The sequence below is a fragment of the Podarcis melisellensis genome, assembly GCF_964234715.1.
Source record: "Podarcis melisellensis genome assembly, chromosome: 4".
Classification (NCBI taxonomy): domain Eukaryota; kingdom Metazoa; phylum Chordata; class Lepidosauria; order Squamata; family Lacertidae; genus Podarcis; species Podarcis melisellensis.
The window spans coordinates 63,673,203-63,698,278 of NC_138531.1; the positions used below are offsets into that span (position 1 = coordinate 63,673,203).

The 25,076-nt window shown below is 42.6% G+C and overlaps 1 protein-coding gene and 1 long non-coding RNA gene across 6 annotated transcripts; one reads left to right on the top strand and one right to left on the bottom strand.

The window, feature by feature from the left end:
* Nucleotides 1–498: 498 nt before the first annotated feature.
* LOC309368105 lies at nt 499–8,031 on the bottom strand. Of its 4 annotated transcripts, none has more exons than XR_014167536.1 (4): nt 7,899–8,031; nt 6,960–7,040; nt 5,856–5,905; nt 499–2,297 (listed from the first exon to the last, which is right to left on the bottom strand). It is a non-coding gene; the product is annotated as an uncharacterized lncRNA (long non-coding RNA). The 4 variants fall into 4 exon arrangements; XR_014167537.1 differs by lacking the exon at nt 499–2,297 and adding an exon at nt 3,065–3,215; XR_014167538.1 differs by lacking the exon at nt 499–2,297 and adding an exon at nt 3,745–3,943.
* On the top strand, nt 5,994–24,113 carry GJA5 (gap junction protein alpha 5). Of its 2 annotated transcripts, none has more exons than XM_081907904.1 (2): nt 5,994–6,427; nt 21,917–24,113. In XM_081907904.1, exon 2 carries the CDS (start codon nt 21,942–21,944, stop codon nt 23,049–23,051), a length of 1,110 nt encoding a protein of 369 aa, XP_081764030.1. In that variant the 5' UTR covers nt 5,994–6,427; nt 21,917–21,941; the 3' UTR covers nt 23,052–24,113. The 2 variants fall into 2 exon arrangements, with proteins under 2 accessions (XP_081764030.1, XP_081764029.1); XM_081907903.1 differs by lacking the exon at nt 5,994–6,427 and adding an exon at nt 13,675–14,167.
* Nucleotides 24,114–25,076: the final 963 nt, after the last annotated feature.

Here is a 25,076-nt window from a genome sequence, read left to right on the forward strand (position 1 = left end):
GGGGTGAGAAGGCTTCCTTCTCAGTTGCTGAAAAGTCTACATTTCATGCTGGATCTGGAAGAGGCTGCAGAAATAGTAAGAGGTCAGCAAACCCCAACCCATTTTATCTATTGATTTGTTTTACCTTGTGGGCTTATAGCCGAATAAAGTATTATCTATCTATCTATCTATCTGACCATTGGGTGTAAGTATATGCTCTCATAGAAATTGTTGTTGTTGTTTAGTCGTTTAGTCGTGTCCAACTCTTCGTGACCCCATGGACCAGAGCACGCCAGGCACTTCTTTCTTCCACTGCCTCCCGCAGATTGGTCAAACTCATGCTGGTAGCTTCGAGAACACTATCCAACCATCTCGTCCTCTGTCGTCCCCTTCTGCTTGTGCCCTCCATCTTTCCCAACATCAGGGTCTTCTCCAGGGAGTCTTCTCTTCTCATGAGGTGGCCAAAGTATTGGAGCCTCAGCTTCACGATCTGTCCTTCCAGTGAGCACTCAGGGCTGATTTCCTTCAGAATGGATAGGTTTGATCTTCTTGCAGTCCATGGGACTCTCAAGAGTCTCCTCCAGCACCATAATTCAAAATCATGGAAATTAGTCGGATTTAAAAGTGCTCATGGCCATCATATATCAATATACTCCTAGGTCCTTCATCTGAAAGCTCAAGGAACAATTGCCAAATGCTAGTCAAATTATAATTTGTCATTTTTATTTTTATTTTAAAAACAACAACCCACATTTTAGAATCAATTTTCCTCCATGCCTGCCCTCTTTTCTTTTTGGATGTAGGGGGAAAACGAATACAGGCCTTTGAAAACAGTTTGAGGCATCACTTTTCAAGCTCCTCTGAAAAATCTTCCGCCTGCCTCTTAAACCATGTCTAATTTATGTTAACTGCCATTTCTGTTGTAACATCCCGTGGTATACTTGGCATTATAACAAAGCTTGCAAATACTGGGTGCATTGTGCTAACCAGTCTTTGGTTCCCTTTGATTTTGGAAAAACCATTTAATTTCTTTTTGCTTTACAATTATTTTGCTTTACAAAATAATTTTCCGAAAAGCTTTGCTTAGCCCATATGAGGATCACATGCAGGACTGATGCATCACTCTCAAATAGGCAGATACCCCAAATCATGCCTCAAGGCAGGCTCTGGGCTTTTCCTCACCCTCCTAATCTGTGAAAGTCACAATTTTATCCACCCTACCCATTCTGTTAACACTTCTTTTTGTTTAATAGTTTCTAACAGGCAAATCCCACTTTTCCCACAATCTCCCCTGATGTTGATACTGGGGAGAGTGTGATACTGTTGATACCGATACTGTACACAGGAGTTGGATTGGGGGTGGGTGGGCTCAGATAGTGGCACAAATCCAACACCAAGTTGTGCACTTGCCTAAGCACATTAAAGATGCTTCCAGGCCATTTTCAGGTATGATTCAGTCATCCCCAGCAAATTCAAATTGTACAATTAAAGTTGATTTGGAACAACAAACACACTTCCCAAAATCCGGTCGTTTTACAATAAGGTAAGTGACAGGAAAATGCACTGGGCAGTATGGGTAGCATTTGCTTGACAAAATGCCATTTACTCTCTCTGCGGACAATTCAGAACAAATGCTCAATCACAAAAAGCCAACATTGTTGAACCTCCTGCAAACTTTTTGCAAACAAATCAGGATGAGTGCACCATAAGTAGGTTGACTGAAGGCAACCTAAGTTGCATAGACTTTAAGAATGCCTAACTCTCGCTTGGATTAAGGCCAGAATGAATGAATGGATTGTGTTATGTTGTTCTGTGCTTTTGATGTGAGTGGTTTGGGGACATTTGAACACTGAAATGTGGCATTCAAATTCTAATAACAAATAAAAGAATATAGATGGATAATTACTACATTATTATATCAATACAGATAGATGTACAGGTAGACATCACAAAATAATTGTAAATATTTGTATATTTCTGTAAATATATTTAAAGTTTAATAAATATAAATAATAAATATAAAGAAATCCTCCTCTAAGTTGTAACCCAGAGAGGAACTTGATTGCTAACAGCCTCCCTTAAGTATTGTGTGATAATGGCACACACACACACACACACACCACCCATTTTGCATGAGCACATTTATGAGGACTATTAAATATATATATTTATGTCCCAAGTAGGAAAATTACCTACACTTTCCCTGGAAGACCGATCCAGTTACAACACGTGTACATGGCAAGCTCATTGGTCCCATTTTCCCCCCAGAAATATTTTTGTCCTGGCTCTGCTGAAACCTCTTCAGGACATGTCAAGGCCTGTGGTGAAAAGTAAATAGAGATACTTTTCATCACATGAGGTAAAGTATTAACATGATGCAAGCTCCAAGGAGCTGAGTTTAAAGGGCTGAAGAAGGTGAGAAGGAATGGCAGGATTCTGATGTGTCAATTACATATATCATATCTAATTCTGCACATTACCCAATCAGCTGTTACATGACATCTGGTTTTCACTCGGTTCATTTTCCTCTGCACCTTTTGTGTGGGAGGAAAATAGGATCTGTGACCCACATGTGAGTAATTAACCAAAAAAAATTGGCAGGATGCCTGGATTCAAAACACAGGGCTTAACACACTCTCCAGCAGCAGAGAGTCCCCAGCAAAGTTTTAAATGGTCACAGAGTTAAGCAGTAGCGTAACGTGGGAATATAGATTGTTAGACCCCTTTTCATATCCCATTTAGTGTGCTTGCAGCACCTGCCCCCCTCTCTACCCCTCTGACAATGAACAGACCACACACTGTTAAGTAAGTTTAAAAACTTTACTTACTCAATTCAAAGGTCTGATTCATGCCTTATTCCTTGCAGCAGCTAGAATACTCTTAGGTACAAAATACAGCAGTTTCAAACATGCAGTCTGAGCTCGGAGCAAGCTGGATCAGGCCAGTAGCCCATTGAGCCCAGCATTCTGTTCTCACAGTGGCCAGCCAGGTACCTGCAGGAGACCAGCAAGCAAGAGAACAGCACAAAAGTACTCTCTCCTCCTGGGGTTTCCAGCAGCCTCCAACTGGAGAGGCAGGGCACAGCCACCATCCTCTTCTAAAGCCTTCCAAGTTGGTGGCCATCACTGCTTCCTGTGGGTGTGTGCTCCGGAGTTTTAATTATGTGTTGCATGAAGAAGTCCTGAATCTCCCAACATTCAGCATTCCAATGTTCAGTCAAAGGCACAAAGAAGGGTCTGGGGGCAAGAAGTGAGAAATGGAGCCTTCGAGTCACCTGGGGCTTCAATGATGGCTAGCAAAATAAGCAGGTCAACCAAGCAAGCCATTCAAGAACACTGAAATGAAGCGCCCATCCCATCCTGAGGGAAAGTATGAGTTTGCATAGCAGCCAGTGTGGTGTAGTGGTTAAGAGCGGTAGAGCTGTAATCTGGGGAACCGGGTTCGCGTCTCCGCTCCTCCACATGCAGCTGCTGGGTGACTTTGGGCTAGTCATACTTCTTTGAAGTCTCTCAGCCCCACTCACCTCACAGAGTGTTTGTTGTGGGGGAGGAAGGGAAAGGAGAATGTTAGCCGCTTTGAGACTCCTTAAAGGGAGTGAAAGGCGGGATATCAAATCCAAACTACTACTACTACTACTACTACTACTTCTTCTTCTTCTTCTTCTTCTTCTTCTTCTTCTTCTTCTTCTTCTTCTTCTTCTTCTTCTTCTTCTTCGTGAACTTTCGCATCACAACTTTGCATCTTTGCTGTGCTTGATTGGAAGCCCCAGGGACACATTACTCATTTGAGGGCACTTGGAGTGTGGCGATCTTTCTCATCAGTAGTGGGGCTTGTGCCCATTGGGACTGGCAGGGTCAAAGCATGTGCATGTGGACGGAATCCTTGCTGACAACCATGCTCAACATGTAGTTATTGGATGGCAAAGCTAGTTGGACAATGTGGTGTCAAGGTCAGGTTGAATGCCCTATGTGTGAGCAACACAAGAAAAGAGAGAGACGTCAAGAATGTGAAACTAACATTTCCAAAATCCATTCACTGCAAGGAGTGGGCAGATACCAGATCACATGGGTGGGAAGGGGTTGATGCCTCTATTCTAGTCAATACGACACTTAGGGACATCTAGTGGGCCCAAAATCAAGAGAGTTTGCTGATGATGATACAAAACAATAAAAGGATTTTTTTTGTTTTGACTATGGCAGACCAACACGGCTACCTATCTGTAACTGCTGATGATGATGACAGAGATGCAAAGTGAATGCCAATGATGCCAGGAACTGCTTTATGGCAGCAAAGGCCTGTATTTTTCTTATGCGTACAGACAATTCCATTCACTTCCAATTGTCCCTCATCATCTAAACTGAATAATATTAATCTAGTGGAAGCTCTTGTTGCTCCTGGCTCTGGAGGCGATGTTCATTTATGTAGCAAATGGGCAGGCTGGCAGGTAGTCTCGAAAAAGACTCCTGCACCAGATGTTCCAGAAGTGAGCCCGGTAAGGTTTAGCATTCCAAAGTGCCGATGGCTTCTCAGCTGGCAGCTCTGTGGAAACAGCCATTTCCAGGACTCCCGTGATATCCTCTGACTGGTAACAATTTCTTGAGGGCACAGCACTTTGGAGCAGTCTACTCACTGTCACAATAGACAGAATGCTTGTTTACAAACAGGAGGTTCCCTTTTACACAAATCTGTCAACTTGCCAATGCAAAACTATTCCCAATCGCAAATGGACATTTCAGAAGTTCACTTGTGGAAGTTTTTGTTCAGTAATTTTTTTATTAAAAAAAAAAATGTAATGGGGGATCATCTACAAATGAGGCATTTCCATAAACAGGGTTTAGGCACAATAAAAACATATACATCTTATTCATGTGTTGCACATCTAAACCCGTGAATATTTTCTCTGGGTACCTTTATGCAACACACCATTGCAAGTTGCACAAGACATATCTAGCAATAAAATCTGCTCTTGTCTAGGGTATCCCAGAACAATCATATAGCAAACAATTGGATGGGCAGAAGGTAGATTGGGATCAACTAGTAGATCTCCAAGTGATGTGCAGTAGATCAGCAAGCATTCCGACTCCCAATTGTTTAGCAAAAGGTGGCAGGACTGTGGACTCCCTTCTGATAGAGAAAACAAATTCCTGGGCTCAGCACATTCTCAACACATCCTGTTCCTTAATTCTAGGAAAGTGTATCTGGCTATGGTTGGTACATCTTGAGGTTTGAGTAAAAATCACCCTAAATCCAAGGTGCCTAAAGTTTTCCCACCCCTGCTCTGAAGGTACTCCTTATAGCCTCTTCTAAAGATCTTAAAATGGCCTTGGCCAAACTGGTGCCCTCCAGATGTTCTTGACTGCAACTCCTGCCAGCCCCAGCTAGCCAGCACAGTTGGACTGGCTGGGGGTGATAAGAATCATAGTCCAAAACATCTGGAGGTCATCAGGTTGTCCACGTTTGTCTTAAGATGTGGGAAGGCTGGCAAAGCTGGTGGCATCAGGTATTTGGGTTCCAAGCCTAGACTTAACATGGAATGACTCAAGTGGGGAAACATTGCAGGTACAGTAAGTATTAGGGAGAGTTGGACACTTAGGTCTAGAGGCAACAGGTTGGCTCCAATGAAGTCATCCCATTGGCACAAGGACTTCTGCCTGCACAACAGGACTCCTTCTTTTTCTTCTCCTCTCCCTTTGCTCTCTAACATACCCCCAATCTTTTTGGGGGTGGTTCCCCCAACCTTCTGGAGCAGGAGAGGGAGAAGAAGTCTAGTTCCACAGGCAGAAGTCCTTGTGCTAATGGAACAACTTTGTTGGATACAAGCCAATCCTTTCATAACCACAAACTCTAAAAAGCATAGCTTAACGATCAAATCTTACTTGCACTTTTAAGCTGCTGCTTCACTTCCATATCAGTCTACGATCTCGCTCTTTAAAAAAAAAATGACATAAGCTAGATTGATTTAGTCCAGTGAATTAAGTCTTTTAAACAAACAGTACGTCCATCTTTTCAGTCCAATTGACAACTCCATCGCAGACCCCAAGGGAGGAAACCAATACACGTTTAGTTACTTTGCTATTGTTTTCCTAAAACAATTTGACTTCCTTTGCGATAGCCCCAGATTCCTTCATTAAAAATAGAGAGGCTGGGAGGCAGAGGAAGTGCTCGGCTAGAGCCAAGTCACTGCTTACAATAAAGCCTTCTTGGGACCACATTTATAACCCAATCCACCACGATGACTCTATAGGAGCCCGACAGCTGCTGGGGCATGTCACACGGCACTCAGAAGCTAGGAGACCCTACAGCCTGCTTCCTTCAGGTTTTTTGGGAACCTCCTGGCAGCTGCCTGATAAGAAGACGTGCTGCTCTGACACTCTTCTGAGATTTGTTTATCCAATCTGAAGAGTCCTCCATCAGACAAGGATCCCTCCTGGATATACAAGCAGAGAAGGTATGTTCCTGCAAGTCCAAAGATCAACCCCAAAGCTAAATTATTAGTAGAAACCTCTTCATCAGTCTATTTTTGTGCCCCTACCTCTGTCTATCGAAAATCTGATAAAATGAATGGGGGGGGAGTATATTTTGTAGGTTCTTTTTGGGGTCTTACACTGAAATTCTTTTGTTTAATGAGGTTTGAGCAGATTTTATTTATTCAAGATGATGTGCTGCCCAAATCACACATCATCCCAAATCACACTTTCTGCTCTGGGATGGCGGGGAGAAAGGAATTCCTCTCTGACTTGGTAGTAAGTCACAATGCATTTAGTGAAGTTTACATTCAACTGTGCACAGAATTGCAGCTTTAACTGAATGAATGTTGGCGGATAACAAGGGGGAAAAACATAAAGAATGTGCAAAATAGCTACAAGTACTGAATTTTTTTGCAGTAGCTAATACAAAGTTCACATCGGGGAAGTCCTTACTTTAGGAAAGATAATTTCCTTTGGTTTACCACTTTGCAAACTAGATATTTTGTTTCTTACCCATTATGCAAATAGGATGGTCTTATTTCCCCTTTTACCAGTTGTACCTCTGAGTGGACTGATTGCCCTGATCTATTGTGGCTGTGGGAGAGGGAGGCTGTTAAGGTATATAAGTGGAGAATAATATGAAGATAATGACGATGAATCTAAAGTTATAGGATTTAATCTCCAGAAGTGATCTATGCAAAGGAATGTGTTCTCTATTTAGAATCAAATGCCTCAAACAGTTGCTGGAGTATAAGCATTAAATTAAAATGCTGCATAAGGTTCAATGCACATAAGTGGACAATCTGTGACAGTTGACATGAAGTAGTTAGCATTTTTTCAAGTTTTGATGGCTGATGTGCAAAAGCTGTCATCACTTGACAGCATCTGAAATGCAGCAGCTGACATGAAATCAGCATTAAATATGACACTGGACAGGCTGTAGCAATCAATAGTTGATAGCATAGGTCACATGGAACAGAATATAGAAACTTTATTTACATCATATTCATTAATGAAATTGACCATACTCCTGAAAATTGAATGATGATCTCAGATTTCATTTCTGAATTTCAGATATCACCATTTGAGGTAAAATTTAAATTTTGAGTATTTCCCAGATTTTGACATTTTTAAAGTCACAGTGGAGAGCTATGAAGGAAAGACAATCAAGATTCACATTTTAAAAAAGAAAAATCTCTGTACAGTTGAATAATTTAATTTTAATTCTTTCAGCCTTGTAGTCTTTGTGTTTACATCTGTCTTACAGAGCTTGTCCTTAAACTAATCATTTCGTGCTAAAATACATTTTTGAGTGGGTTTGTTTTCTTTGAAAAAAATAAAAATCTGTAATTCTTCCTGGCTTCTAACTTCGGCTGAATGGGTGAAGAAACAGGAAAGAATTATGCATGCAAGCACATGGAAGGGCAAGGCCTTCATGCACAATATTCTCACCTGAATTTGTTCATTTTAGCAAGACTCCCCACTTCTCAGTTCTCTCAGCTGTTCAGGTCAGCTGAGCTGTCCAGTAGGAAATCCCTTGGAGAAATTCAGGCTGATCCTGAACTACCCAATCTGAGGGATATAGAAGGCCCCCCAAATTCCAATTGTGAAAAGTTTAAGTGTGGCTTATATTTGGGACCTTATTCCACCAGCAAAGCAGCGTGGCTCCCCACCTCCCCCCCCCGCCCCAAGAGCAACCCAGGAGCACGGGGCAACAGCGTGCTGCCTGCCCACCACTCACAAGCCTCCCCCAAGCCGCCGAATTTCGAAGGTGCAGCTTATTTGCGGGTGCAGCTTATATTCAGGCCAATACAGTAATATTTTTTCTTTTGTTTTATGAACTTCCCATCCCATTTTTAAAAACTTCTACCCTTTTGCTGCACCTTATCCTCCCTCTTTATATCATAACCATAATACAGTGGTACCTCTGGTTACATACTTAATTCATTCTGGAGGTCCATTCTTAACCTGAAACTGTTCTTAACCTGGAGCAAATGGGGACTCCCGCTGCTGGCACGCCGCTGCCACACAATTTCTGTTCTCATCCTGAAGCAAAGTTCTTAACCCAAGGTACTACTTCTGGGTTAGTGGTGTCTGTAACCTGAAGCATATGTAACCTGATGAGCCTGTAACCCGAGGTACCACTGTACAATAATCTCTCGTTCTTTCTGTTGCTCATAGTTCAAATCCTGCTCACAAATTCACCCTATTTTAATATTTCTTTAAATAGTCTGGAAAAGGTTTCCATTCTTCCATAAAGCAGTTCTCTTATTTTAGCTGTTAACTTTTCCGATTCAGCATAGCCCATCACTTTGCTTATTCCATTCTTCTGTGGTGGGAACTACTTCATCTTTCCATTTTTGTTCATAGGGAAATAAATCTTAATTTTAGGTAGGTGCTCATGGGTTCTGAGCTGGCGGTGACTGACTAGGAATGAGACCTTGAAGTCGTAGAGGAAAGTTCAACGGCAATGTCAACTCCGTGTGCACGAACTGCGAAAAATGCAAATTCCATGTATTGGAAAATAGATATTGCAGAGTGGGAAAAGGAACAGAAAATGGAAACCTGAATGGTCAAGGGAATGAAGTAACTCTCCTATGGGGAAAGGCTATGGCATTGGGGGCTTTTCAGCTTAGAGACAAGGCAAATAAGAGACATGGGAAAAGCTCAGCTTGGATAAAGCGGATAGAGAATTTTCCCCCTCCGTCTCAAGGCTAGAGCTCATCATTATCCAATGAAGCTGAATGTTAGAAGATCCAGACAAATATAATCAAGTACTTCTTCATACAGTGCATAGTTAACTGTGGAACTCACTGCCATAAGGAGGCAGGGATGGCCACCAACTTGGATGAGACAAAGGGAGTAGCTTAAGCTGCCAACTCAGAAGCAAGCTAGATAGGACAATCTGGCCGACACAGCTTTATTTCTATGTGTCTGCACTGTTCACACAAATAGCATGAAGAGGGCCAGGAGAGGTCTTCCTTTAACAGTAGAATATAAGAAGTTGCCTTACACTAAGACTGATCATTTGGCCCATCTAGCTCAGTTAGGTAAAAAGGAAAGGGAAAGGACCCCCAAGGTGGTTAAGTCCAGTCAAAGGCGACTATGGGGTTGTGGCACTTATCTCACTTTCAGGATGAGGGAGCCAGCATTTGTCCACAGACAGCTTTCTAGGTCATGTGGCCAGCGTGACTAAACCACTTCTGGTGCAACGGAACACCATAAGGGAATCCAGAGTGCACAGAAACGCCGTGTACCTTCCCGCTGCAGCGGTACCTATTTAGCTACTCCATGGGCAGGCAGACTAAGGCCGTGTGGATCACCGTGTGGATTGGCGTGGAGCTGATTGTTCAGGCTGTGCCAACACGCATGTTCAGCAGCGCCTCCTTCCTCCCTCCTCCTGGCTTCTCCCCGCCCTACCTAGAGCCAAGAGGAAGGGGACTAGGCTTTGTTGGTGCCAGCAACAGAAGCCTTAGCGCTCGAGCGGCTGCCATTGTAAGCAGGCTCAATTTGGGCTTTGTTGCTGCCAGCCCCTCTCCAGAGCCCTTTCGTGCGCTGCTCATCGTCCCCCTGCCACCAGCCCCTGCCACTCGCAAGACACAGATAAGCAGCCACCGGGGCTTATTTGGTGCTGTGGAGAAGGGAGGGGAGAGTCATGGGGGGTGGCTTACCTGAGTAGAATGTGTCCTTTTATTTAAAATGCATCTCTGGGTTATTTGTTGGGTTTGCCTGGTGCTCTTGCATAAAATGCTGTGTCCTTTTATTTAAAATGCATCTCTGGGTTATTTGTGGGAATTTGTTCATTCCCCCCCCCCAATATATATATATATAGAGAGAGAGAGAGAGAGAGAGTGTGTGTGTGTGTGTGTGTGTGTGTGTGTGTGTGTGTGTGTGTGTGTGTCCGGCCGCCCACAAGGTCTGAGGAACAGTGGACCGGCCCCCTGCTGAAAAAGTTTGCCGACCCCTGATGTACTTGCACTGGTATGCTTTCGAACTGCTAGGTTGACAGAAGCTGGGACAGAGCAACGGAAGCTCATTCTGTCGCAGGGATTTGAACCGCCGACCTTCCGATCAGCAAGCCCAAGAGGCTCAGTGGTTTAGACCACAGCACCACCCGCTTCCCTTCTAGCTCAATACTGTCTATAGACCAATTAGCAATGGCTTTCCATGGTTTCAGCCTTTCCTGGAGATGCCAGGGACTCAACCTTGAACCTTACACATGCAAAACACGTGACCCACCACTGAGCTCTGGCTCTTCCCCAAAGGAGATGGGTAGTGAATACCCTTTCTTCACACTTTCCCTTCCCTTAGTTCACTGCGCCAGCCACTTTCTTCCATTCATAGTTTTACTCTTCAGAAAGGTAGAAAGTGCAATGTATTTATTGTTGTGAAGTATTATCAGTCTGTCACAAAGGTCTGCTACTATTCCTGCAATCTGCTCAGGGCAGCACATAAGGGAAGTTCCTATTTTGTCTTTGCAACAATCTTGACAGCTCTCTATGAATAATAATCCTGTCTTCAGAGGTTCCAGAGACCTCCCTTTTGAACAAATGGTAAGAAACAGTATAAAGTTTCTTGGTCAATCTACGCTAAACCTGACTGAACCTGACACTTTCTGCATGTAAGATGCTCTACCACTGCCATTCTCCAAGATATATATGTGTTCTTTACATTATAGAGCCTGGCCAGCAGATTCATCTCTCCCTTCCCTCCATCTCCCCCTGCCCTCCCCATAGCTCCTTCTATATTTAGGCCTTGGAATGTTTTTCTACAGTTGCTTCCCCAGTTCCCTGACTTTTTTGCAGGCTTCATCTTCTTCCACCTACTCTCTTCTGAGGTTCTTGTTTTTTCAGTTCAGTTCCTTCCCTTCTTCAGCTCAGCCCCATCTGGACCCTAGGCTTACCATCTACTCCTTAGCCCATCTGCCTCCTGAAAACTCTCCACATTCAGCTTTCTAGACTGCATTCTCCCTGCCTAGGCCCTCCTGTCCAGCCCTAGGATCGACGAGAGCTTTCTCCAGCCAAACTGAAGCTGCAAGCTATTACTGTGAACTTTCCCCAAGACAGTTGGAATGTTTGTACATATTACATGACATCACCATGGTTTAGGCAATCTGCACCTAATGTGTCTCCTCCTTGCTGTCATCACATCATCATGAAATCCATTACAGTTTGGGGCTTTCTCTCTTCCTCTAGCAATGACTGAATGGTCTGGGCCAGTCTATCAAACTAAATGTGTAGAATAATGCAATGGATGTTCATGCTTTGCTTTGCTGCTCTGTCTTTTATATGCAAGTCAAAAAGAGCTCATACTCTTGCATTATACATGGGCTTTTGAATAACCATGTGTCATGACTCCACAGGTTCTTCCCTGAGCCTAAAAATCAAATGCATATTTAAGTATTATTTGCATTTGTAAAAGACATCCTCCTTGAGACAATGCATTTCTTTCCTTGCTGCAAAGGGACAAACTGCCATATAAATGTTTATTAACAATAGATATGGAGTAGGGGAGAGCTTCACAAGAAAGTTAGCTTTCTCTGGCCAAATTGAAGCTGATCAAAAAGTTTTCCCCACTCCAAACTTTTCCCCATTAGACTCTGCAATGGGGTCTCCAAGCATAAACACAGACTTGGAGTTTGGGGAGTAAAAGATGCTTGGGGAGAGATCTGAAGCAGGAAACTGGCAGGTAGGGAAAGGGTAAAGTACCGCACCATATTCCCCATTCCAAATCACACAAACAAACCACGGCAAGAAAAAGATATTCCAGTCTTTTTCTGCATATTGGCTAAAGATTCTTTTTCACCATTCTATGACACAGACACCCTTTACACACACACACACACACACACACACACACACACACACACCCCTTTTAAGCACATAGCATCACATTGATTGATTTGTCTAGAGGTGTGTAAGAACCTGAGTTCAATTTCATAATGTCAGACATAGTTGAAGTGAAGATCATTTAAAAAATTCAGTGTTGCAATTCCAAGAGAAGGCGGCGTACAGGTTCACAGTTGAGGGGTGCCAGTTGAGATGCATGGCTAATGTAGCTACAACTGGCCATTTCACAAAGCAACAATATTGCTTTCTTCCCCCAACCTCCCCCTTTCAGTGTTTGCATTAAATAATACACCAATTTATTATGTTGTGAGCCACTTTATGCATATCTCACTGTTGGAAGCTGCCATATAAATACCTCCTTTATTCATGATTGTGGAGGCCAGTCTGGCTTGTATCACCTGGGTGGATGAAGAGGGTGGAGTTGGTCCCACCCAGCTGTGCCCACCTGGGTATATGGTACGGCATCAGGCCAGACTTGAGGATCAGAGAGGGGAAGTTGCTGTGGTCTATAGAAATTAGCTCTGTCTCTCCAGGCCTTCTATCCAGTCAGGTGGGGGAGGGATCTAGTGTGTGTGTTTCTGGTGTTGTGAAATCAGGACAGATTAGGAATTCTGCTGGTTTACCGCCCACCTCACTGTGGTCTCAGAGGCAGTGTTGAGGACTCGCAGACTGCTGGTTCTAGGGGACTTCAACATCCACACTGAGGCGACTGGCTCTGGGGTGGCTCAGGACTTCATGGCTGCTGTGACGATCTCCTCTGACTGCCTTCTCATTTTAGGCAGAGAACATAACACTCATAATAGCAGAACAATGTATGTTTTATTAGAAGCCACACATATGAGAATAACTTCAGACATACCCCTCACATTTCCCACACTGTGGGGAATATCTCACTATTTGAAAGTATGACGGACAGAAGTGAAAAAGAGGACAGGGTGGGAGTCTCAAAGTCAACAAAGGACAATATTTCATCCAAAACGGAGGGCATGCCACACACTGAAGTGTGGTTCAATCTTCCTAGCACACACCAAGCCCAAGTAAAACCTGTTTACTACAGGTAACATCCCTCAGTTGGCACTATCATCTGTAGCAAAGCTCTTGCTCTCCTCTGAAGCGTTGATATTGATGCTGGGTCACTCTCTACGTTCTTCTCAATAGGCTGTTCGTGTTGCAAACACGGTCCAGAACCCGCTCCTTCTATTTTTAACTTTTGACCCATGCACAAATGTTGATTTATGTACATGCGTATTTCCTCTGCTCCCCCCCCCCCCGCCAACCAGGCTTGCTGGAAAGTATTCTTGTCAGAATAAGGGAATCTCAGAACATTAGGAATTATGCTTTGATTGGTTGCGCTTTCCAGAATCAACAAGGGACAGCCTGCCTCCACCCCTCAACCCTAACCCTTTCCTGTCTTCAGCGGGTAAAACTGCCTTCAGAGAGCTCTGGTTGCAGAAGGGACATCACTGTTCCTGACTTTCAAGGATAGCTAGATAGTGACCTGTTATTTGAAGAGCGCTTGGTGTGCAGCGCTTGTGTCTCCTGACAAGTGAGAAGAGCAACAGTCAGCATCACAGGCCTGCAGAGACAAGGGGAAGACCTCGGAGGAAAGCGGACAAGGGGTGGAGGAAACCTATAAAATGACTCCTTTTTCTAGAACAGTGACTAGGGGAGGAGTGAGAAAGACAAAGGGTGAGGAGGGAAGTGGGTATACATAGAGGAAGGAGATACAAAGGGGGTGTGAGAAACCACAGGTGAAGGAAAGGAGGAAAAAGAAAGCAGTGGGAAGATGGTTAAAAAGTCCAAAGACTCCATGGTAAGACTCCATACGAAGTAACAGAACAACGAGTCGTTTAAAGACAAGAGGCCATTCAGGTGAGTAAAATGGTCAATGTGACAAACTGCGGGAAGCTCAGGGAGTAAGAATTTGGAACTGGTTTTCTTTAAATTTAAAACAAGCAATAGTAAGAACCATCAGAAATCTGAAGTGAGGCAGCCGCCTTCTCTCTGTTTACAGAAAAAGGACGACATGTGCTGGGTTATTTATATAATTTTGAAGTATTTTTCCTTGTTTAATAGTGTCCATCTAATGTGAGAAAGCTCACGTCCTTATGAATGTTGTCCTTGTTAGTTTTTATTATCTCCTAAACAGTAAGCCGTTTATGCTTTCCTGTTAGTTCAGCTTTTTCATATGACACTGATATCTGATAACCAAAGAAAGCTTTAATGCCTAGAGAGAGTTTGATGCTATTTAATTTAAACGGATTCTTGTTGCTGAGAAGGCTATCTGATAACTGCAGAAACCTATAACCACTAGAGATGAAATTTGCTGTCATATGGCTGGATTCTTCTTGCTAGATATAGTTGGAAGCTTTACATTGTTTCTTTTTTGTATGTGCGCATTTTGTAGAATATTTGCTCTTCATTACATGCATAGTAAAATTGACGGCACTATCTTATACATACTCTACTCAGAAGCAGTTCCATTGCATTCCTTGGAGCTTACTCCCAGGTAAGTGTGCTGCTAAACTGCCTGATCTAAATAAGAATATTTTAGGGGTAGCTTCCAGGTCTGTTCTGACTTAATGGAGGTAGCCTCCAAGACAGCGGGAGATTGTTGGCGAAGGAAAAATGAGGATGATTGAGAGTAATTATCCTTGCAAATTCCCCCCAAGGAAAGTGGGGAATGGGCTTCACTCGCAGTTCGTCTTGGTACCTGGCTCTCGCTCCGGCATGGAATGTGGGAGGCAGGGAGGCGCAGAGTATAAAAGCCCTTTGCCTGGCAAAAACCCTCCAACACCACCATTAAGAAGCAGAGGTTATCCTGTTAATTAGAGCTTAATTGGACTAAAGTACAGGCACATACTAGAAGAGATGAGATCACAAACTGTGGAACAAACCAACTGCAAGGACTTTAAAGTGTGAACTTGAGATAAGACTTCATTTGGTGCAAAAGACAGTGGGAGGGGAGCCTACGGTTTCTTTATTTAAAGTTTTCTTCTCTAAATTTATGATTCAGCAACCATCCTCTGAATGTTAGTTCAAATTATATTTATACAAGCAAGTATGGAATAAATTGGATTATAAATATGGATTATAGCATCAAACGGAATTGTGTGTGTTGAAAAAGGAAGGGAAGCTCTATTTTGCAAAAGATTTATGATGGAGACTTAGAGCTGACTCGTCCCCATCCTTTATTATTTATGAAGTGAATAAAATGATTACAAATGTGATTGAAATTAATAAGATTTTGGAACACAGAAATAAAGAAAATCATCAAACCATCAAATCTACCTTGCGGGGGGGGGCCTCTTTGGCTAAATTATATAATTCGGTATTTGAACGATTGGTATTAACAACTGCATTATAAATTGGGTTTTTTTAAATAATGAGGCTATTATTGGACTGTAATTGAAAACTAATAAAAAACATTACATAAAAAGAATATTTTAGTGGTGGTGATGAAGTCTGCACATACACTAATATTAGGGGGGGAGTCACATGATTTGGAAGTAGAAGACAGGACAAGAGCTTTCTTCTAATTGCCTTAACCTCTAGAAACCAAGAGACTGTTCTGAGGCATTTTGACTTGAGACTATGTCCTACTTTATTTAATGGGACTTAGAAGAACATGTGCATAGAATTAGAGATCAAGGGCTACCTATGGTTAGAGACAGATGAGTGGTCTTGCTAACAGAAATTTCTTCTTTATTTAAGTTATAAGAATGCTGGAGCTGGCCTCATCATAGTCAGGGTGTTATGGGAAGATGAATAGACCAGAGAAACCAAATGCTCTTGGACCAGGCTGATGGGGGGGGGGCATTGTTAGACCACCAAGTACAATTGCATTGTTATTCTTTTGAAGTGGTTATTACTAGAGGCAAGCTGTGCAAAACCAGCCAACTTGCCCATGATCTGAATTCAGCTGAAACAGCTCTTTTGATTTCCCACTTTTTAATTTCTTTTTTGTTTGGAATTCCTCAATATCTCTGCCAATAAATTCCCATATGATGATTATGTAGTGCACGTCCCATGTGAAACTAGATGTCTGATTTGTGAGTGTGTGTGATATATTATCCCACTCCTCTTTAATGTATCTATGTGTAGATATTTGCATGTCAGTCCATGTATGTTAGGTCTCTGGAAAAATCGAGGCCCTCTTTACCCTCAGCTGTTCAGTCAGGGAAAATAAAAAGTACCATTCCATCAGGACTGATCCCCAAATACTATCATCACAAACTTGTGCTTGCACTTGGAATGTGTCCAATTTCATTCCAGTTAACAGACCACAAGTACTAGACTTGTTCTGTGAGGTACATTAGGTATAGTTAGTGGTAGGCTCACGACTGCTGTATGGTATTGAGAATTTGAACTCTTTCCCCTCAGCCTTTGTACAAAACCCTAACCAGCACGTGGGAGGTGTTTGTCTGCATGTTTGTTTATTATTACATTTATACTCCACCTTCCCTCCATGGAGCTCAAGGTGGCCTGCATACTTCTCCTCCTCATTTTCTCCTTACAACAACCCTGTGAGGTAGGTTAGGCTGAGATTGAGCGGCTGGCCCAAGGTCACCCAGTGAGTTTCATGGCTGAGTAGGGATTCGAACCCTGGTCTCCCGGGTCCTAGTCCAGCACTCTAAACACTACACCACACTGGCTCTCAACTGCACATGCTTGATCAGGCTATTTCATGCTTGGTACTCAACATTTTACATTGTACCAGAGGCTGCAGCAGCAGAGGAGTATGTTTGCCTGTCCAGATATGGTGGTGGTGATGATGATGCAGCCCATCTGGCAGGGTTGCCCCAGTCACTCGAGGCAGCTTCCAACAAACTAAAACACAGTAAGACATCAAACGTTTTAAGCTTCCCTATACAGGGCTGCTTTCAGATGTCTTTGAAAAATCAGATAGCTGTTTCTTTCCCTGGTTATGGTTCTAGCACAAATAATATTACATGGCTCCTCTTTGTAGCAGTTCCTATATTAGCAAATTCTGGGTGATGGACTATATATAAAACCAATCAGACACCAAACTGAACAGTCTCAGCTGCCCCTGTGTCTTCTCTCTGGATTTTCCTATGGTGAGACAATTCCTAAGGGTTCAGAGTTCAGAATAGTGAGATTCTGAATCCACAGTCTCTTGGGAACTATGCAAAGTATTCTCACTGTTGCAAACAAGTTATGCATTATTTTTATCACATACATTTTATTTTATCCCTGTACTTTGCCCTTGGGAATGTCAGGACTCGGTTGGAAGGAATCTGAAACATACCAGCACAGGCAATCATTCCTCTTCCAGCTCCTTTCTCTTTGGCCTGTAGGCTGATTTCACATACCCTCCTCCACTGTCCTTGTCTCCTTTGTGTCATCACGGCACTTGAAAGAAAGAGAACGGATGAGCAGTTACGTGAGCAGTGGGGATCAAGAACAGACCAAAAGATCTCATCAGACAACCAAAATGAAAAAGTAGTAAATTGATTTCCCCTCCTTTTCAAAGGAGACTTTAAAAAATAAAAAGCTCCGATATTTAAATATTGGGTGAATATCTACTGAAAAGCAAAACTGCTCAAAAATGTGTTTGATTAATTTGCTCCCATAAAAATTAAAAGCCCAGCCCCCTCTGGATTATGTTATGTTTCCCCTTTCTAGCTAATTTGTATGTAGGTTAGAATGTGGACATATTGACCCATGTCAGTAAGAAACATCTGTCCATTTGTCTACTAGAACAGGTATGGGAGAAAGGAAGGTCAGGATCTATTGGTAGATTGCTGGATAATTTGCAATGTAAGGATTTCCTATCTCCCAGTACAAGTTACAATACCTTACCTACCCCACCCTAAATCAGGTAGTTAGAATCCCTGATCTGTAGTGAACTAGATTTGTACTTACGTATATACAGGCCATTGCACTCATAGGTAATTTACTTGGCCTCTTGAGCCACTGTTTTGCACCCAAACCACAAGCTCCAATTGATGAATCTTGAGGTTCTAGTAAAAAAGATAAACTAAACACCATTGATTCAGCAAGCCAGCAAACATATGGTGCCTTAAAACTCACACAGAAGTCATGGCAGAAGCTTTTGTGAACTAAAGCCCACTGTGATGCATGGAGTGTTACCCGCAGTTAGATATTCTCTCTCACACACACATACACACACGTACATGAAAAGAGACTGGAAGGGGGTAGAGTAAACAGTGGAGCCAAGCACCATGGAATTCAAGAAATACAGCTTGTGATGCATCTGTGCAAAATTCAGATGTTCCATATAATGCTGAGAAAGCTGTATGAAGTCCTTCTTTAGACCAGTATCATGCTAAGTTTTTGCTACGAGGCATTTATCCATGTTGTTCCCTGCGTCTACTTAAATAAACAAATAAAAGCAATCTCCCTTTTACTGACTGCACCACAATACAGCCTGAAAAATGAAGATGTAGTCTTCTCTTTCCACCGCACTCAAACTATGTCAATACAGTATTTCTTAATCTTCCTAGGTTCATCCGTATTATTTGGCTGTCCTCGCTGGCGTATCCAACACCTCCCAATTTAGTACCAGACATAAGATTTACATGCTTTGTTACATGCCAGTTCAGTCAGCTTTGAACTCGCTGATAAAGATACGAAGTAAAACGCCCATTTGTGCAGCAGCATTCAGCAGACTCACACCCAAGGTATGATAACGCCACTTAGCATTATCCTTTGCTTGCAGTCCTTCAACTCAGTATATTCACAGCATTCAAAAACATGGAGGGAAGCTTTTGGAGTATACTTTCCAATTCAATTGTTTTACAATAAACTCTGTGGTTTCAGCAAAACAACAGAGACTCTTACAGCACTTTAATGATGAGTCAGAAGACTCTCTGAAATTTCAGAGCATCTCAAAGACAACTAGCGTCTTTTCCCCCTCTCCCTTTACCTTTGTAGGGTGAGTTCTAGATTGATTATTGTTAAGTATGTCGTTTATTTGGTACAGTTTTAAAATGCAGCAACATAATGTTGAATGCTGCATTGATTTTTGATTGCCCTGCTGTAAGTCATCCCTGGGATTCACTTTTTATTTCAATTAAAATGTATGTGTCTCTTTGAGAGATTTATGTCCCACTTTGGGGCAGAAGCTCTCAGGGCACTTACAAAAACCATTTCACACTTTCACACTGGAAAAACCTTTTCTTGATACTTCAAAATTTAAAGGCACTAGGCAAAGTTGCCTTGGGAGAAATTTCTAGCATGGGTGCCAACACAGTAAAAGTCCTTTCAGTAGTTAACTTCCAGATATGAAGTTATTCTTCCATGAGGTTCATCCTATAGTGTGGCCATAATGCAGCCTTTTTCAGCCTTGGGTCCCCATATGTGGTTGGACTACAAGTCCCATCACTGCTAGCTAGGGATGATGGGAGTTGTAGTCCAACAACATATGGGGACGAAAGTGTGAGAAAGATTGTCATAATGTTTAAAAGCTCAGCACTGCATAGGTGGGGCCATTTGTGCAAATCCTTCATATATGATCGTAGCTGAACCAGAATCAGGAACCAACACAATTGGCCCTGTTTGCACGGTACCATACCGTTAAATGTTACAACCACACCATGGGATGAAGCTATGGAAAAACTATTCCAAAGCCTCTGCTATAACATCTAAAAGGCACCAAAAGCAAACAGCATCAATGTTTTCCTTTTGAACAGGCATCCTTGTTAAAGAATATCCATACTAGATGGGCTTAGCTTCAAGCATTCCTTTTGTGCAGTGAATATTGTAATATCTTAATTTCACCCATCAACTTCAGCACCCATCACAAGAAGCATTTGACAGAGAAAGTCCTGAAGGCAGACTCATATAGGCCCTTTTCCCCATTGCTAGGGGATTTCATTTCCTAATGGAGATCTATATGGAAAGGGTCCAACGTATACTGAGATCAAACCTCAAAAGTCAAGTTTCCCAATTTATATTGGCCATACAGATTTTCATTCATATTTGCACCAGCCAACAGATTTCCATGTACCATATGGCAGGGAAATAGCCATGCATTAAAAAAATACATTTAATCACTAACCCTCTTCTGTAGGGCTGTCTTTGGTCACCTTCCTTGTGGGAAAACATAGTGCTGGCTGTTGAGGTCTGCTATTTATATCCCTGCAGATCCAATTTTAGCTAGGCCTCCAAGGTTTCTGTGTGTGTGTGTTTTAAGTGAAGGATTCTTGGCTTCTCCACAGCAAATAACAGAAGTTCATACAAAGAGAGTTCTCTGAAGCAGAAGCTCACATGGGTGGAATGGCCTGCCCACCTCGTAACAGGGAGTTCTTTAAACTGCTTCGCTATTCTTTGCTTGTCAAGGACGCTGCTTTGTCTGGAGCAAAGAGTAATGGAGTACGGTGTCTCTGTCTTCCCTCTCATTCAGTGCATGTGATACCACAAGCGAAAGGATGTTATGGCCATGAAAACAAGGAAGGGAAAACTTCCCTCCTCTGAAAGAAGGTAACAAAAGGTTTTTATAGCTGGGTGATCTCAAAGAAACAGTGCCATAGGGATGTCGACTGCAACATCCAGATGTGTAGGTGCCCGCTCTCAAATGAACAGCATTCGCTCACTCAAAGTTGTGTTCTGCTGCCCAACTTACAATGGGACTGTTTTGAGGAAGGGAAATAGATACTTAAGTAGAGGTGTGGTGAATGGAAACACTGGAGAGTTTGGCTACTAGGTTAAATGAGGTCATCGCACAGTGAGTTCATGGTAGACAGGCATGGGTGTATGACCAAAGACTTAGGAACGAGTGGTCCCATGCAAGGTGGCTGAGAGTACTTGTGATATGATTACAGAGGTGCTTGGATGTATTAAAAAAGCAGAACTGCAAGCTTTAGGCTGCAATCCTCTGCCTACTTTTTTGGGGAGTACTCCCCCCTGGATTCAATGTGACTTGTTTCTAAGTAGACGTGCTTAGGATTATTATATTGTTAATCAATTTCTTTGCTAGATTAAACAACTAAAATAACACAGCGGGGCAAAATATGAATTGGTGGTGCTGAGACCAAGTGACACATTTTTCAATTTTCCAGAAGTACTTTGACTTAGTTATCCTACTTCAGTATACTATAATGAAGTGGTATAATGCTTTATCTACACACAAAAAAGTTGCCTTTATCTGCTTCCACAGTTGCTTTTGTGGCAGTTTTGGAGCCTTTTAAATGCCACTCTGTCTACAAAGGAAGTACTATTTATTGGCAAATATTTGCATTTTTAATTTTTTTAAAAAATGGTGTTATATGTTGTAACATCGTACATTGCCCTGATATGAGATGATATGGAAGTACAGTGGTACCTCAGGTTAAGTACTTAATTCGTTCCGGAGGTCCGTACTTAACCTGAAACTGTTCTTAACCTGAGGTACCACTTTAGCTAATGGGGCCTCCTGCTGCCGCCACGCTGCCAAAGCATAATTTCTGTTCTCATCCTGAAGCAAAGTTCTTAACCTGAAGCACTATTTCTGGGTTAGCGGAGTCTGTAACCTGAAGCGTATGTAACCTGAAGCGCCTGTAACTCGAGGTACCACTGTACAGAAATACTTTTATGCATAAATAAGATTATATCTGTAAGACACACACTCTCTCTCTCTCTCCCCTCTCTCTCCCTCAGAGGCCAGTCTCTCTGCTGAGCCAAAATGGGTGACTGGAGCTTCCTAGGAGAATTCCTGGAGGAAGTCCACAAGCATTCCACAGTGGTGGGGAAAGTCTGGCTGACCGTGCTCTTTATCTTCCGGATGCTTGTCCTGGGCACAGCCGCAGAGTCTTCCTGGGGAGATGAACAGTCAGACTTCATGTGTGACACCCGGCAGCCGGGTTGCGAGAACGTCTGCTACGACAAAGCTTTCCCCATCTCCCACATCAGGTACTGGGTCCTCCAGATCATCTTTGTCTCCACCCCTTCCCTGCTGTACATGGGACATGCAATGCACACAGTGCGCATGGAGGAGAAGAGGAAGCTAAAGGAGGCCAAAGAAGCGTCGACAGCAATGCAGAGCAAGGGAGATTCTTTCCACCAGCAGGAGTACCAAGCGCCCGAGAAGGCGGAGCTGTCCTGCTGGGATGAGCCAAGTGGGAGGATCATTCTTCAAGGCACTTTGTTGAACACCTACGTCTGCAGCATTTTAATCCGTACCACCATGGAGGTAGCATTCATCATTGGGCAGTACATGCTGTATGGAATCTTCCTTGAGACGCTCTATATCTGCCAACGGAAGCCTTGCCCCCATCCAGTCAACTGCTACGTCTCTCGGCCAACTGAGAAGAACATCTTTATCATTTTCATGCTGGCTGTAGCAGCACTCTCCCTGTTCTTAAGCCTGGCTGAACTATATCACTTGGGATGGAAGAAAGCCAAGCAGAAGTTCTCCCCTTCTTACAAACGCAGCCCCAGCCCAGTCGCCAGCAAACTGGAAACAGATCCCCAAGCAAAGATGACCCAAAGCTGTACCCCTCCTCCAGATTTTAACCAGTGTTTGGCCAACCCTGGTGGGAAATTTATCAGTCCCTTCAGCAACAAAATGGCCTCTCAGCAGAACACTGCCAATTTTGCAACGGAGAGGGTTCACAACCAAGACGATGTAGACAGGGAAGCTCCATTTATCCAAGTTAACTATTCTCAGACTTCGGAGGCCACCAATAGCTCCACACCCACCATGGTTCCCAATGGCTACTTCCACGACAAACGTAGGCTCAGCAAAACCAGCCGCGCCAGCAGTAAAGCTCGCTCTGATGACCTGTCCGTGTGAATTGTGTTCTGTGGGGGCAACAGGAAGGGAAGACTCTCTGATGTGACAAAAACTTGCAGTGTAGATTTTGAAACCCTGGCAGTCTGGGGTCCAATCAGCCAGTTCAACTCATTAAGTGAATGGCCTGGCATATTGCAAAAAGTTTATGTCAAAGCTTATTTCATTATTTGAGTTTGTTAACATACAGTCAGAAAGGAAAGTGATCTATTTCAAAACAAATACTAAAATAAGCTTTGGTTACTAGAGAAAGGACTGAAGCTGATGAATACTTTGAGTAGATATCACTCTACACTTAAACCAGTATAATCATTCTGATTTTTCCAAAGAATCCTGGAGTGATAATAAAAAAAATAATCATTTTATTATTTATACCCTGCCCATCTGGCTGGGTTTCCCCAGCCACTCTGGGCGGCTCCCAACAGAACACTAAAAACAGAATAAAACTTCAAACATTAAAAACTTCCCTAAAGAGGGCTGCCTTCAGATGTCTTCTAGAAGTCAGATAGTTGTTTATTTCCTCAACATCTGATGGGAAGGCTTTCCACAGGGCAGGTGTCACTACCGAGAAGGTGACATCTTTAGTGGAAGTCCCAAGCCCTTTCATAAATCCCTATATCACTATAAATCGCTGGATTTCTTGATTGGATTTATGATGGTTTCAATTTGCAGTGGTTTCAGTTGCTATTTTGGAAAAATCCCTAAACTAGCAGACCCTAACACTCTGCTATTTAATAGGGAGGTGCCATTGATTATGACATCCACTATATCTCTTCTCTCAAATAAAGCAGAGACACTGACTTGCTGAGCTAAACATTTACTTCCCAGATGAGGCTGGTTTCTTATATGCAGCACTGACGTGATGACTATGAGCCTTTGCTCTTCCACTTCTCCACTTCCCTTCTAGCATCATTTTCAGACATTTTGCAAGCACACCATGGGGCAGCTTCCCTTTTCCTGGAAAAGTGAAAAATAAAGTGGTCTTTCCTTCTCATCTTTCCACTGGACCCCGCATACTATTCCAGCTTGCCCTACTTATGCCAAGTAAATGTGCAATGAATTCTACTTGAATTTTTGATATGTCTGTATATAACTACTTTAGAATTTGAATAGCCTCCTAGATAAAGACTAGCTCTGTATGACAGTAACTGAATAGACTTATTAGAGTTGTTTCAACAGAAATATTTACTCAATGGAAACAATATTTCCCATGGAAAATAATACTTCAATGAGAAACGTGAAGAAATAATACTTTATTTCTAATAATGAGAAATAATACTTTAATGAGAAGCAACCCAGTGTGGGGAAGCACATTCATATTTTGTAGTTTTTAAAATTTTGTACTCTTTTTAATCCATTCTTTTAAATTTGCTTTTAAATTTTAAATTTAGCAGTGATGTGTTTGTTTGTTTGTTTGTTTGTTTGTTTGTTTGTTTGTTTTAAAAAATGATCAGGCAAGAATACACTCAGGATCAAAAGTAGAGAATGCAAGGGTTAAGAGGACCATTCCAACTAGAATGGCCTCTTGTATGCACAAAGGAGAGGAAATCTTTCACCAAGAAACAGGAGCCAAGAGGACGTGAATTCGCATAAAATTTGTGTATGTTAATTTATAGAGAGATGCAAATTTAGAACTGATTCCTTTAATTGGTAGTAGTACACTTTGGGTTCATCCACACTTCTGCTTGCCTCATGCCTAGGAAGCACAGGTCCAAGAGGTTTTCTCATGCTCTCTAGACACTGGTCTGAGCAATTTTCCGTTTGCTCCGAGAAAACCCGCTCTTCACCACTGAATTGGAGCAAACATCAATCTGCAGAAAACCCAATTGATGTTTGCTCTAATTCAGCGGTAAAGAGCAGGTTTCTCTGGGGGAAAGTGGCAGGAGAAACAGAAGTGTGGACCAGAGCTACATCTCACCTTTGTGGGGAAGTCTGTGTGCCTGCTCGATTTTCTGTTCAAATGTTAACTATCACAGCCACCTTCAAGGCACCTGCTCTCCCTTCTTTTAGTTTTTTAGCGTTAAACTG

What these genes read in the sequence shown, in the direction of transcription:
- GJA5 (XM_081907904.1), top strand. Translation starts at nt 21,942, where the DNA reads ATGGGTGACTGGAGCTTCCTAGGAGAATTCCTGGAGGAAGTCCACAAG.